Source organism: Scyliorhinus canicula, chromosome 15 (assembly GCF_902713615.1).
Source record: "Scyliorhinus canicula chromosome 15, sScyCan1.1, whole genome shotgun sequence".
Classification (NCBI taxonomy): domain Eukaryota; kingdom Metazoa; phylum Chordata; class Chondrichthyes; order Carcharhiniformes; family Scyliorhinidae; genus Scyliorhinus; species Scyliorhinus canicula.
In genome coordinates, this window is record NC_052160.1 from 133481837 (window position 1) to 133496430 (window position 14594).

Here is a 14594-nt window from a genome sequence, read left to right on the forward strand (position 1 = left end):
TTTTGACCACCCACTTTTCCTTGATATAACTATATCCCTTGCACGTTTCCTTTAATAATCCTTTTCAGTAGCTTTTGTAAGCTGTTTTGTGATCTGTTGCTGGTCTTTGGATCTATCCCAGCAAGGTGAATTATGGGGAACCTTGGATATGGCATAGTTAGGCTTCCAGAAGTTTTTTGACAAGGTGCTGCATAAAAGACTGATCCAGAAGATGAGATTGCAGGGGTTTGGGGGTACAGTGCTGGACTGGATTGAGGAATGGCTGACTGACAGAAAGCAAATGGTTGGGCTAAATGGGTCCTTCTCTGGCTGGCAAACTGTAAGTAGTGGGATGCTGCAGGGGTCAGTTCTCTGACCTCAACTGTTTTCAATGTGTATATAAATAATCTGCAAGCAGGGACAAAACATCGCAAAATTTGCATGTGATACTAAAATAGTTGGGAAAGCAGGCAGTGAAGTGGAGATAAAGTTCTTGCAGATGGATATAGATAGGCTGGAGATTGTGCTACAATTTGGCAGATGGCGTTCAATGTAAAGTGTAAGGTTATCCATTTTGGCCAGAAAAATATAAGGCAAATTATTATCTAAATGGGAAGCAGATTCAAGATGTGTCTGGGCAGAGGGACCTAGGTGTCTTTGTTTGTGAATCGCAGAAAGTCGGTGTGCAGGTACAGCATGTGATTGAAAAGGCAAATGGAATGTTGGTGTTCATTGCATAAGGATTGGAGTATAAAAGTAGAGGTGTTGTTGCAATTGTGTAGGATGTTGGTGATACCACATCTGGAGTACTTGTATCCAGTTTTCTTCTCCTTATTTGAGGAAGGATGTGGTGGCATTGGAGCCAGTTGAGAGGAGGTTCACCAGATTGATTCTGGGGATGAAGGGGTTAACGTATGAGGAGAGGTTAAACATTTTGGGCTTGTACTCACTGGAGTTTAGGATCAGAGGAGATCTGGATTGAGGTATATGAAATACTAACAAAGATTGATGAAGTAAACGTAGCAATATGTTCCCCTTTGTGGGGTAATCTAGAATGAGAGATCACTGATGTGATTGAGAGGCTATAGATTTAGAACAGGGATGAGGAGGAACTACTTCACGCAGAGGATGGTGAGTTTATGGAACTCGCTGCCCCATCGTGCGATGGAATCTGAGTCATTAAATGGTTTCAAGAAGGAGATAGATAAATTTCTGATTTAAAAAAAAAACTGGTTGAAGGGGTATGAGGAACAGGCAGAGAGGTGGATTTGAGACAAGGAAAAGATCAGTCATGATCTGATTGACTCGAAGGGCTGAATTGCCTACTTCTCCTAATTCCTGTGTTCCTATTCATCCAGATCTGTGCTTTATTTTGCAGTTTTGTAAGCCCTTTCTTTTAGTTTTATGCTGTCCCTCACCTCTTTAGTTGTTGTTGGTTGTTTTTTTTTGATGTGATGTATAGCTGGTCTATACTCATTCTGTATTTCGTTAAATGTTTATTTAAATATTCTCTACTGTTCTTTGTTGAATCCATTAACAGATCTTCCTAGTTTACTATGGACAGTCTCTGCTTCATCCTGTTAAAGTCAGCCGTAACCAAGTCTACTATTTTCGTAACTGATTTGTGCTTTCCACTTTCAAATGCTACATTGAATTTGATCAGATTGTGATCACAGAAATGTTCACGCACAGTTGGACTACTAATTAAATTTGGCTCATTACTCATAACTAAATCTAATATTGCCTGCCCCAATGTTACATCTAGAACGTATTGCTGTAGGAAACTATATCCTGGGCACAATCCAGAAATTCACTACCTTTCTGACAGATGCTTGTCTGCGTCTCCCAATCTGTGTAAATTAAAATCCCCATTAATGCCTTGGTTATATCCTTGCCTAATTTCTGCATTTGTACCATCTTAACACCTCTGAACTGCTACCGCGAGTCCAAAGGCAACACCCATTACAGTTTTGGATCATTTTTTTGTTCCACCCATATGCCTTCCTCTCATTTTATATCCTCCCTCTCCATTGAGATGCTGGAATTTCTTATCAGGAGGGCTACTCCATCCCCTCGGCCATCTTCCCTGTCCCTCTGGTAAACTTTATAATCCGGTCTATTTAGTTTCCAGCCCCAACCATCCTGCAGCCAGATCGGTTCAGGTGGAGACCTTCCGAACGGTACAGTTCCCTCCTGTCCTAATACTGATGCCAGTATCCCATAAAATGGAACCCCTCTTTGCCACACCACTCCTTCTTCAACCACATTCTCTCATCCCCATGCCAATTTGCACATGGCTCAGGGGTGTTTGGGGGGGGGGGGGGGGGGGGGGGGGAGGAAAGAGGGAAGAGAATCCGGAGATTATAACCCTTGAGGACCCGTTCTTTAATTTTGTTCTTAGTTCCTGAAATTTCACACAGGTCCTCTTGCCTAGGTTGTTTGTCCCAGCATGGACCACAAGAAGTGGATCGTCCCCCCCTTCTCTATTATCCTTTTGTGCTGGTCAGAGATAATATAATGACTCTGACCCTGGCATTGGGTAGGCAACATACCATGCGGGACTCTGTCCTACTTAAAAAGGATGCAATCAGTACCCCCTAATCATGGAATCCTCTTCCACTTCTCCTTTTGCTCTCCCCTGCTGAATGGCCCTCTGTAGCATGGTGCAGTGGTCAGTTGTTCATCCTTCCAACTGTCCTTTTCCTCATCAACCCAGGGAGCGTGTACTTCGTACCTGTTGGACAAGGTCAAGAGCTGAGGATCCTCCATTTGTGAATTCTGAATGCCTCACTTGCAGTCATACCTTGCTGTCATTAACCACTGGCTGAATTTGAGATACTTAATATGCGGGGTGTGACTACCTCCTGAATCGGACAGCAGCTCATCAACTCTGAGCTGAAATTCCTGTGCTGTAAACACTTGTTGTAGATTTGGTCACAGCAGCTCACAATGGGATCTCCCAGCTCACTTATCATGCAGCTATGGCACATCACCTGCCCAACCATCGCTACTTTACGAAGTTAATTCGTTTTACAAATTTGGTACAGATTCCCTCCCAGTCAATCACTGTGACATCACTTTATTCAGATTTTTTTGCTTCAGTGAAATGCCTGAGGTAAGTTATTTATCCTCGCAGCTCTGATGCTCTGATCCTCACGATCTGCTCTTCCTCCAGTCCCCAGTGATTCAATGTTGTAGGCCTCCTGCAACCTGTCCCCCCAGCTCTCTGGCCTTGGTCGTCACTGACCTCCGGGCATTGTAAGGGAAACAAGACACAGGAATACCTCCCTCCCCCACATCCCTTAACTCCCATACTTAACACAACACCAGTGTCTCACTCACTGCAGTTCGCAGTCCGTCTCATAAATATGCTTTCCCTTGGTGGTTTGCATCCTGAAATCCAGACCAGGTTTTCCAAATGACATTTTTAAACACCGTTTCCACTCACTTTTTTTTTAAAATTTAGAGTATCCAATTCCTTTCCAATTAAGGAGCAATTTAGCGTGGCCAATCCACCTATCCTGCCAACTTTGGGTTGTGGGGGTGAAACCCACGCAGACATGGGGAGAATGTGCAAACTCCACACGGACAGTGACCCAGAGCCGGGATCGAACCTGGGACCTCGGAGCCGTGAGGCAACCGTGCTAACCACTTGCGCCACCGTGCTGCCAGACTTCCTGTTTTTTAACAACAAATCCAGTCCAGGATTTTACACCCACCTCATTAGGATTCATTTGTCTTGACTGCTGTGCAAATGGTTCACAATTGCTTTAATTGTCAATGTTCATTCCTCAGTGTCCTTTCTCCAACTCCCCACAAATTGAACTAAAACTTAAAAAGCTCCTCTGCCAGACAAGGTCCCAATTACTCAGCAACAGTCACTTTCTCTATGCTTTCTGTTTATTCTTCATGCCATAGCCCTCTCCAAGCACAACAGAAACACAATTGGAACTTATCCAACCCACATATACAAACATCTTTGTCCAGCATGAATCTAACTGTACACATTACCCTTCCAGATGCAGAAACATTAAATTCAACCCATTTGAACATGTACCTTATTTCTACTGTCTACCAATACAAATATAAATGTGTTAAAACTACCTTTATTTTCCTAACATGACAGGATTCAGTCCATCATTTTCAGTGCATGTGCGGATAAGTGAGCATTAAGGTGGGTTTGGGTAGCCATCTTGCATTGGCAGGCGACAGTGTAAAACTAATGGGTCCTGGTGCGTGTCAATCTCCCATTGCTATGCCTCACTAAAATGATAAACACTTGCAGTACAAGTGATTAAGTTTATATTTGTCATTGCATTGCCTGATAGGGTGATGGCTACCTAGTCAATTGGATCATTCGAAAGGCATGTGGCTAAATAGATGAAGAAAAATTGCATTGACACGAGGAAAGAGCTGGGCTATGATGCGAACTGAATTGCTCTTTGAAAGAGCAGGCGGGCAAACCATGAGGTGACTGGGGCTCCTCCTGTGCTGAGATTCAATTGTTCTGATTGTCACAAAATTAAATTTCACATTTTCTGCTGGATTACATATGTTATTGTGCTTTGGGCCTTTGCTGACTCTTCATTTATTTAAACAAATATTTTGTTCAGACATATTTCTAAACACAAACTGAAGGAGAATTACACATTATAAATACCCAACACCCAGACCCCCCCCCCCCCCCCCCCCCCCTGCTGACTCCTCAATCCTCCTTAAAGAAGTCGATGAATGGCTTTCACCTCCGAGCGAGCCCGTCAACCGACCCCCTCAGGACGAACTGGACCTTCTCCAGCCTCCGGAATTCTGCCAGGTTGCTCACCCATGTCCCTGCTTTCGGTGGCTCTGAGTCCCTCCATCCAAGTAAGATTTGTCTCCGGGCTATCTGGGAGGCAAAGGCCAAGACATCGGCCCTCTTTCACCCCCTGGACGCCCGGGTCTTCCGACACCCCGAATATCCCTACCTCTGGACTCGGGGCCACTTCACCCCAGCACCTTGAACTTGCGTCTGTAGAGCCCCCTTAGCTTTGGATATGTCCAGAACATGTGGATGTGAATCGCAAGCCTCCCTGCACACCGGCCACACAGATCTTCTACCTCTTCAAAATATCTACTCATCCGCACTACCGTCATATGCGCCCTATGAATTACTTTAAACTGAATGAGGCTTAGCCTTGCACACAACGAGGGTGCGTTCACCCTCCGCAGGGCTTCCGCCCACGTCCTGGCCTCAACCTCCCCTCCAAGCTCCTCCTCCCACTTGCGCTTCATATCCCCCACTGGGGCCCCCTCCATTTCCATCAGCTCCTTTTAGACCTCGGACAGCTTTCCCTACCCTATCTCCTCCTTCGCCAGCACCTTGTCATGCAACCCCAAGGCAGTAACCCAGAAAAAGATAGCACCTCTCTTTTCACAAAATCCCAAGCCTGCGGGTTCCTGAAACCGTTCCCCCTGGGCGGCTGCTTCATGATAGTCTGCGTTAATTTCATGATAGTCTGCGTTAATTTCATGATGTTGAGAGCCAGTTTACGATGAATCCTATTTTTCTGAGCTCATTGTAAATTAGGGTTCAGGTATTAAGTGGACCACGAACTAACCTTTTACTAACTCATCTTCTGACGGGGAAGTCTGTAGTCCAATCTCCTTGCTATGAACCCACAAATACCCATTTTATAAAAATTCACATCATTCCTGTTTCGTCATTAGATTGCAGAGACTACACTCTTGTTATCTGATACAAACTTCTGTATCATGCTTTGGGGGGAAAATTGTAACTTTTTCTCAAAGGATGTGAGCATTCCTGGGTGAGCAGCATTTGTTTCCAATCCCAAATTGCCCTCTCAGGTGTTTGAATCGCTGGAAGGGAGTCTCTCGGAAGTTTCAAGGACAGAGATGATCCTTGCAACGTTCCAACTCTCTATCTTAAGAGAGATTTATTTGATAAATTTACACTCTTTTCTTTTAACTTGATCTAAATGAGGTTTGAAGGGACAAATCAATTATTTGTATTTTGTTTGGTACAATAGCTGTGTCATCAGAAGAGCACATTGTCTGATGTCATTAAAAACCCGCTCGCACTCCTGCCAGCACTCCAATGTCATTTTGGAAAGGAAATCTGCTTTCTGGGTCTGTGTGACTCCAGGCCCAGAGCTCTGTGTTTGACTCTTACCTGCCCTCTGACATAGTCTAACAAGTTGCTCAGTTGTCTCGGAGTGCATTCACAACCACCTTAAATATCAGTCTTCTCAACAACATCCATGTTGAAACATTTAAAAAAAACTTTACTCTGGGATTTTTGATAGTAACATCTCTCATTGCTCCTCCAGGTGCCTTGAGCTGTATATCGTTCCCACAACACGAAGAGGAGTACCTGCAGGCAACGGTGGGCTGCTTTCCATGTATTATGATCCTGGGTCAGAACTGCGGGGCCAAATGTCATGTACTGAACAGTCTGTTGGGTGAAAAGCTCTTGCCGGTAATCAAGAGTGGCAACGAGAAGAAGTGTAAAAGGAGACGGCTAAAGTTTACCCATGGAAAGAGGACCAGTATTAGCTTGGCCTTGCCTGGACAATATGTGTTAGTTCATCACCTTGCAGCACATCAGGGCAAATGGGACACCATTCCTGAGGAGGACCTGGAAATCCAAGATAGCAGTCAAGATCCTGCACATTGCGCAGCGCATCTGGAAGTAACGCTACATCATCCACTGTTGCAGGTAATGGGATTGCTGTTAATCTGGCTGTGGGAGTTATGTTTGTCTTTTACTTTTGCCTCCTGTTCTGCTAAAGGTCACCAACGTACAGTCTTGAAGATGTAATATTTTATGGAATGTGGGTGTCACTGGCTGTGCCAGTATTTATTACCTATCCCTTGTTAATATCCTTGGGGTGGGGGTGCAGTTACCATTGACCAAAAATTGAACTGGACTTGGCATATAAACACTGGCTACAAGAGCAGGTCAGAGACTGGAAATCCTGTGGCGAATAACTCTTCGTCTGACTTCCCAAAGCCTGCCCACCATCTACAAAGCATAAAGCAGGAGTATGATAGAACACTTGCCTGGATGAGTGCAGCTCCAACACTCACTTGCGTACACCCCAAGGTTAGTGACTCTTTGTCAGAATGGGAAATTAGGTTTCAAGGCAGCCAGAAATTCTACAGTCCCGTTCACTTCTGAAATGGAAAGAAATAGGCTACGAAAACGGCAGTCAACCTATTTCAAATGATGTAATACTAAATTTGTTTGAGAATTGAATTATTGCACATTCAATGTATTTCCACTTATTTATTTTGCTCTGGATTGAAATGGCGAGAGGAGTTTCCAATTTCTTTGTAAAATGCATGTTGGAATTAGCAGCAGATGGTATTGCCAACATGTTTCTTCGTATCTATAATCAAATGAAATATTATTCTTTGCCAGTGCCCTTTACTCCAACTGGTTTTTGGTTTTATTCTGAGATGGTCCCAAATCCGTACTGTAATATATATCTCGTACATTGGATGTCGGTTGTCATAACCTGTGGTTAAGCAGGTCATGGGATACTTACGAAACTGGGGGATTGATATTCCCAAAGCTATGGGGAATACACATCTTTAAAATTAAAAAAAAATAATTATTTTTTATTTAAAAAAAAATAAATTTAGAGTAAAAAATTATTTTTTTCCAATTAAGGGAAAATTTAGCGTGGCCAATTCATCTACCCTGCGCATCTTTTTAGGTTGTTGGGGTGGGACCCACGCAGACATGAGGAGAATGTGCAAAGTCAAAGCGGAGATTGACCCGGGGCTGTGATCGAACCTGGGGCATCGGTGCCGTGAGGCAGCAGTGCTAACTACTGTGCCACCATGCTGCCCCTGGAAATACACTCCTCCACTGAGGGGTGAGGTGCCCCTTTCTACATCCTGTGTGAAACTGGAGGGCCACGAACTGTGCAGTCTGTTTGGAGAATCATTTTTGTAGTGACTTTGAAACAGCTGGCTCAATCAGCCAAACCGTAGTGAGTGGTTTAGGTTGATTTGATTGAATTTATTATTGTCACATGTATTGGTATACAATGAAAAGTATTGTTTCTTGCATGCTGTACAGACAACGCATACTGGACATAAGGAAGGAAGGAGAGACTACAGAATGTAATGTTACATTCATAGCTAGGGTGTAGAGAAAAGATCAAGTTAATAAGAGGTAGGTCCATTCAAAAGCCTGATGGCAGCGGGGAAGAAGCTGTTCTTGAGTTGGTTGGCACGTGACCTCAAACTTCTGTATCTTTTTCCTGATTGAAGAAGGTGGAAGAAAGTATGTCCGGGGTGCATGAGGTCCTTAATTATGCTGGCTGCCTTTCCGAGGCAGCGGGAATTGTGGACAGTCAATGGATGGGAGACTGGTTTGCATGATGGCTTGGGCTACATTCACGACCGTTTGTAGTTTCCTGTGTCTTGGGCAGAGAAGGATCCATACCAAGCGGTGATACAGCCAGAAGGAATGCATTCTATGGTGCATCTGTAGAAGTTGGTGAGGCACGTAGCTGACGTGCCAAATTTCCTTAGTCTTCTGAGAAAGTAGAGTTGTTGGTGGGCTTTCTTAACTATTGTGTCGGCATGGGGAGGACCAGGACAGGTGGTTAATAATCTGGACACCTAAAAACTTGAAGCTCTCGACCCTTCCTACTTTGTTCCCATTGACAGGGGCATGTTCTCCTCTACGCTTCCTTAAGTCAATGACAATCTCCTTCGTTTTGTTGACATTGAGGGAGAGATTATTGTCTTCGCAACAGTTCACCATTTCTCATTCCTGTACTCTGTCTCGTCATTGTTTGAGATCCGACCCACTACGGTGGTGTCATCAGCAAATTTGAAAATCGAGTTGGAGGGAAATTTGGCCACACCGTCATAGGTGTATAAGGAGTGGAGTAGAGTAGAGGGCTGAGGACACAGCCTTGTGGGGCACCGGTGTTGAGGATGATCGTGGAGGAGGTGTTGTTGCCTAACTTTACTGATTATGGGGTTAGGAAATTCAGGATCCATTCACAGAGTGAGGAGCCGAGGCCCAGGCCATGGAGTTTGGATATGAGTTTTGTTGGAATCATGGTGTTGAAGGCGGAGTAGGAGTCTGACATAGGTGTCTTTGTTATCTAGATATTCCAGGGTTGAGTGGAAGGCCAGGGAGATGGTGTCTACCGTGGACCTGTTGCAGCATTAGGCGAACTGCAGTGAATCAAGGCAATCCAGGAGGCTGGAGTTGATTCATGCCATGACTAATCTTTCGAAGCACTCCATCATTTTCTTTTCTTTTTTTAAAATTTAGAGTGTCCAATTCATTTTTTCCAATTGAGGGGCAATTTAATGTGGCCAATCCACCTACTCTGCACATCTTTGGGTTGTGGGAGCAAAACCCACGTAAACGCGGGGAGAAACTCCACACTGACAGTGACCTGGAGTCGGGATCGTACCTGGGGCCTCGGTGCCATGAGGCAGCCATGCTATCCACTGCGCCACAGTGCTGCCCTGAAGCACTCCATAATGATGGATGTCAGAGCCACTGGACGATAGTCATTAAGGCATGCTGCTTGGCTTTTTTTTGTTACAGGCCTGATGGTCGTCTTCTTGAAGCAGATAGGGACCTCAGATTGTTGTAAAGAGAGGTTGAACATGTCTGTGAATACCCCCACCAGCTGATCCGCGTAAGACCTGAGTTCTCATCCGGATACCCCATCCAGGCCAGTGGCCTTCCGTGGGTTGACCTTTGAAATGGCTGCTCTGACATCTACAATGGTGACCTCGAGTACAAGTTCATCCGAGGCTTCTGGATGCTCTTGTTGACCTCTTGCTCAAAGGGCGCATAGAATGCGTTGAGCTCATCAGGGAGGGGTGCGTTGGAGCTGGTGATTTTACATGCCTTCATCTTGTAGCCTGATATGTCTCGCAGACCTTGCCATAGTCGGCGGGGGTCCATGTGGCTAGCCTGGGACTCGAGCTTGGTCCGGTACTGTCTTTTCGCATCTTTGATGGATCTCCTTAGATCATATCTGGCTTTCTTGTATCGGTCAGGGTCGCCTGACTTGAACACCTCAGACCTAGACTTCAGCAAGCAGTGGATATCCCTGTTCATCTAGGGTTTCTGGTTGGGAAACACGCATATTTGCTTCTTTAGCACACAATCTTCTGCACACTTTTATTAATGAAGTCAGTTACTGTAGTGGCATACTCATTCAGGCTGGTTGCATAAAAAGTCTAAGGTAATGAAGGGAATTGGGTGACTGAACCATGAGCAGGCTGCAGCTTTTAATTCATTTGCTTCTACACAGAGTTCTTGAAGCTAGAATCATAGAATGGTTACAGCAGAAAGGAGGCCATTTGGCCTGTTATGTCTGTTGTGGTTCTCTGAAGGAGCTTTTTGGCAGGTGCCATTCCTATGTCGTCTTCCTGTAGGCCTGCAAATCTTCCCTTTCAGATGATGATGATCCAATTCCCTTTTGAACGCTTCAATTGACGGTGACTCCTCCACACCCTCGGGCAGTGCATTCTCGATCCAAACCACTCAGAACATGATCCTGCTGTTGCTTCTTTTGCCAATTGTGTTAAATCTGTGTTCTTGATCCTGCTGCCATTGGAGTTTCACCCGATCTACTCTACCTGGACCCCTTGTGATTTTACATACCTCTCTCAAATTTCTCAACATTCCCTCTGGAGAGCAACCCACAACTTCTTTTTTTTTTAAAAATAATTTTTATTGAAAGAGTTTTTCCATACAGACATTTACCCCTACTAATTTTTAAATTATTTACAACACAATCCCTCTAGGCAAATATCCCTCCCTCGCCCGCCCTCTCGCGCGCACCAGTCCTTCCCCCCCCCCCCCCAGCAACAACTTAACAAACAAGGCAGCCTACAATTTCAGACATGAGCAGCGAGCAGACTTGCCCGCGTTACAGTCGTGCATGTCCCCCCACGACCATTGCTGCCCCCCCCCCCCCCCCCTCCCCCACCCACCCCCGGGTTGCTGCTGCCACGACCCCGAACGCTTATCTCTGATCTAAAAAGTCAAGGAAAGGTTGCCACCGCCTGGAGAATCCCTGTACCGACCCTCTCAGGGCAAATTTGATCCTTTCTAGCTGAATATAGCTAGCCATATCGTTAATCCAAGTTTCAACGCTTGGAGGCCTCGCGTCCTTCCATTGAATTAATATCCTTCGTCGAGCCATTAGGGACGCAAAGGCCAGTATTCCGGCCTCCCTAGCCTCCTGTACCCCCGGTTCTACCCCGACCCCAAAGATCGCAAGCCCCCATCCTGGTTTGACCCTGGACCCCACCACCTTCGACACCGTCCTTGCCACCCCCTTCCAGAACCCTTCCAGCACCGGACATGCCCAGAACATATGCACATGGTTCGCTGGGCTTCCCAGACATCTGACACACCTGTCCTCACCCCCAAAGAACCGGCTCATCCTTGTCCCCGTCATGTGAGCTCTATGCAGCACCTTAAATTGAATGAGGCTCAGCCTCGCACACGAGGAGGAAGAATTGACCTTCTCCAGTGCATCCGCCCACGTCCCGTCTTCTATCTGCTCTCCCAGCTCCCCTTCCCACTTGGCTTTCAGCTCCTCCCCTGATGCTTCTTCCGCCTCCTGCATTATCTTGTAGATGTCTGATATCTTCCCCCCTCCGACCCAGACCCCCGAGAGCACCCTATCACTCGCCCCCTTACTGGGGAGCAGGGGGAACCCCTCCACCTGCCGCCTAGCAAATGCCTTCACTTGTAAATATCTGAACATGTTTCCCGGGGGGAGCTCAAACTTCTCCTCCAGCCCTCCCAGGCTCGCAAACCTCCCCTCTATAAACAGGTCCTTCAGCTGCCGTATGCCCACCCTGTACCAGCTCTGAAATCCCCCGTCGATCTTCCCCGGGATGAATCTATGGTTCCCTCTTATTGGCGCCGCCAACAGACCTCCCATTTCCCCCCTGTGTCGCCTCCACTGCCCCCATATCTTGAGGGTGGCCGCCACCACCGGGCTCGTGGTGTACCTCGTGGGGGGGAGCGGCCATGGTGCCGTTACTAGGGCCCCCAGGCTTGTGTTGCCACAGGACGCCCTCTCCATTCGTTTCCAAGCTGCCCCCTCCCCTTCCATCATCCACTTGCGCACCATTGACACATTTGCCGCCCAGTAATACCCCGAGAGATTGGGTAGTGCCAGCCCTCCACTGTCCCTACTCCGCTCCAAAAAGACCCTCCTCACCCTTGGGGTGCCGTGCGCCCACACGTAGCTCATGATGCTACTCGTCACCTTTTTGAAGAAGGCCCTAGGGAGGAAGATGGGCAAGCACTGAAATAAAAACAAGAACCTTGGGAGGACCGTCATTTTGATTGACTGCACCCTCCCCGCCAGCGACAACGGTACCATGTCCCACCTCTTAAATTCCTCCTCCATCTGTTCCACCAGCCTGGAAAAGTTCAACTTGTGGAGGGTCCCCCAGTTCCTTGCCACCTGCACCCCTAAGTACCTAAAGCTCTTTCCTGCTCGCTTGAAGGGGAGTCTCCCAATACCCTCTCCCTGGTCCCCTGGGTGTATCACAAAAACCTCGCTTTTGCCCAAATTTAGTTTGTACCCCGAAAAGTCCCCAAACTCTGCTAATAGTTCCATTATCTCCGGCATTCCCCCTTCTGGGTCCGCCACGTACAGCAGTAGATCATCCGCATACAGCGATACTCGATGTTCCTCCCCTCCCCTAGTCAGTCCTCTCCACCCCCCTGAACCCCTCAGTGCCATCGCCAACGGTTCAATCGCCAGTGCGAAAAGTAGGGGGGATAGGGGACATCCCTGCCTGGTCCCTCGGTGGAGCCCGAAATACTCCGACCACCTCCCGTTTGTCACTACACTCGCCGTCGGGGCCGAGTAGAGCAACTTCACCCACTTAATAAACCCTTCCCCAAACCCGAACCGTTCCAACGTCTCCCACAGGTACTCCCACTCCACCCTATCGAATGCCTTCTCCGCGTCCAGCGCTACCACTATCTCAGCCTCCCCCTCCACTGCCGGTATCATAATTACATTCAGCAATCTCCGCACGTTCGTGTTGAGCTGCCGCCCCTTCACGAACCCCGTCTGGTCCTCATGGATTACCCCTGGCACACAATCCTTTATTCTAGCTGCCAGGATCTTTGCCAGCAACTTGGCATCCACGTTCAGAAGCGAGATAGGCCTGTAGGACCCGCACTGCACGGGGTCTTTATCCCGCTTCAATATCAGGGAGATCAGAGCCTGCGACATTGTCGGGGGCAGAACCCCCCCCTCTCGCGCCTCATTAAAGGCTCGTACCAGTACCGGTCCCACCAAGTCCACATTTTTCTTGTAGAATTCCACCGGGAACCCATCTGGCCCCGGCGCCTTCCCCGCTTGCATCTGACCTATTCCCTTGACTAGCTCCTCTAGCCCTATTGGCGCCCCCAGCCCTTCTACCAGCCCCTCCTGGACCCTTGGGAACCTCAATTTGTTTAGGAAGTCCTCCATTCCCCCTCTCCTCGTCGGTGGCTCAGACCGATACAACTCCTTGTAAAAATCCCTGAAGACCCCATTCACTTCTTGCCCCTTCTGCACTACCTTCCCGCCCCTCTCCTTCACTCCCCCAATCTCCCTAGCCGCATCTCGTTTGCGAAGCTGGTGTGCCAGCATCCTGCTCGCCTTTTCCCCATACTCATAGACCGCGCCCTGTGCCCTTCTCCACTGCGTCTCTGCCTTCCTGGTGGTCAGCAGGTCGAACTTGACCTGCAGGCTGCGCCGTTCTCCCAGCAGCCCCTCCTCTGGTGCCTCCGCATATCTCCTATCCACTTCCAATAGCTCCCCCACCAGCCTCTCCCTCTCCTGCCTCTCCTTTCTTTCTCTGTGTGCCCTTATGGAGATCAGCTCTCCCCTGATCACTGCCTTCAGGGCCTCCCAGACCATCCCCACCTGCACCTCACCCGTGTCATTCAAGTCCAGATAGCTCTCAATGCTCTTCCGGACCCTTTTACACACCTCGTCGTCCGCTAACAGCCCCACATCCAGCCGCCACAGCGGGCGTTGGTCCCGCGCCTCCCCCATTTCCACATCCACCCAATGTGGTGCATGATCAGAGATCGCAATGGCCGAGTACTCAGCTTCCCGTACCCTCGGGATCAGCCCCCTGCTCAAAACGAAGAAATCGATTCTGGAGTACACTCTATGGACGTGGGAGAAAAAGGAATACTCCCTCGCCCTCGGCCTACCAAACCTCCATGGGTCTACTCCTCCCATCTGCTCCATGTACCCCCTCAGCACTTCTGCCGCTGCCGGCCTCCTATTGGTCCTTGAGCTCGATCTGTCTAGCCCGGGGTCCAGCACTGTGTTAAAGTCCCCCCCCATGATCAAGCCCCCTGCCTCCAGTCCCGGAATGAGGCCCAATAGGCGCCTCATAAAACCCGCGTCATCCCAGTTCGGGGCATATACGTTGACCATCACCACTTTCTCCCCCTGCAGCTTACCCTTCACCATCACATACCTACCCTCCTTATCCGCCACCACCTCCTCCGCCACGAACGACACCCTCTTTCCCACCAGAATCGCCACCCCCCGGTTCTTTGCGTCCAATCCAGAGTGGAACACCTG

General features: G+C 48.0%; 1 protein-coding gene across 3 annotated transcripts in view; it reads left to right on the plus strand.

The window, feature by feature from the left end:
• The window catches only part of dstyk (dual serine/threonine and tyrosine protein kinase), a 113866-nt gene that overhangs the window by 24146 nt on the left and 75126 nt on the right, over window positions 1-14594 (plus strand). For all 3 annotated transcript variants that reach the window (XM_038819560.1, XM_038819561.1, XM_038819562.1), the window contains exon 2: window positions 6306-6694. In XM_038819560.1, the coding sequence (XP_038675488.1) occupies window positions 6306-6694 (389 nt within the window). The remainder of the gene's footprint in view (window positions 1-6305; window positions 6695-14594) is intronic.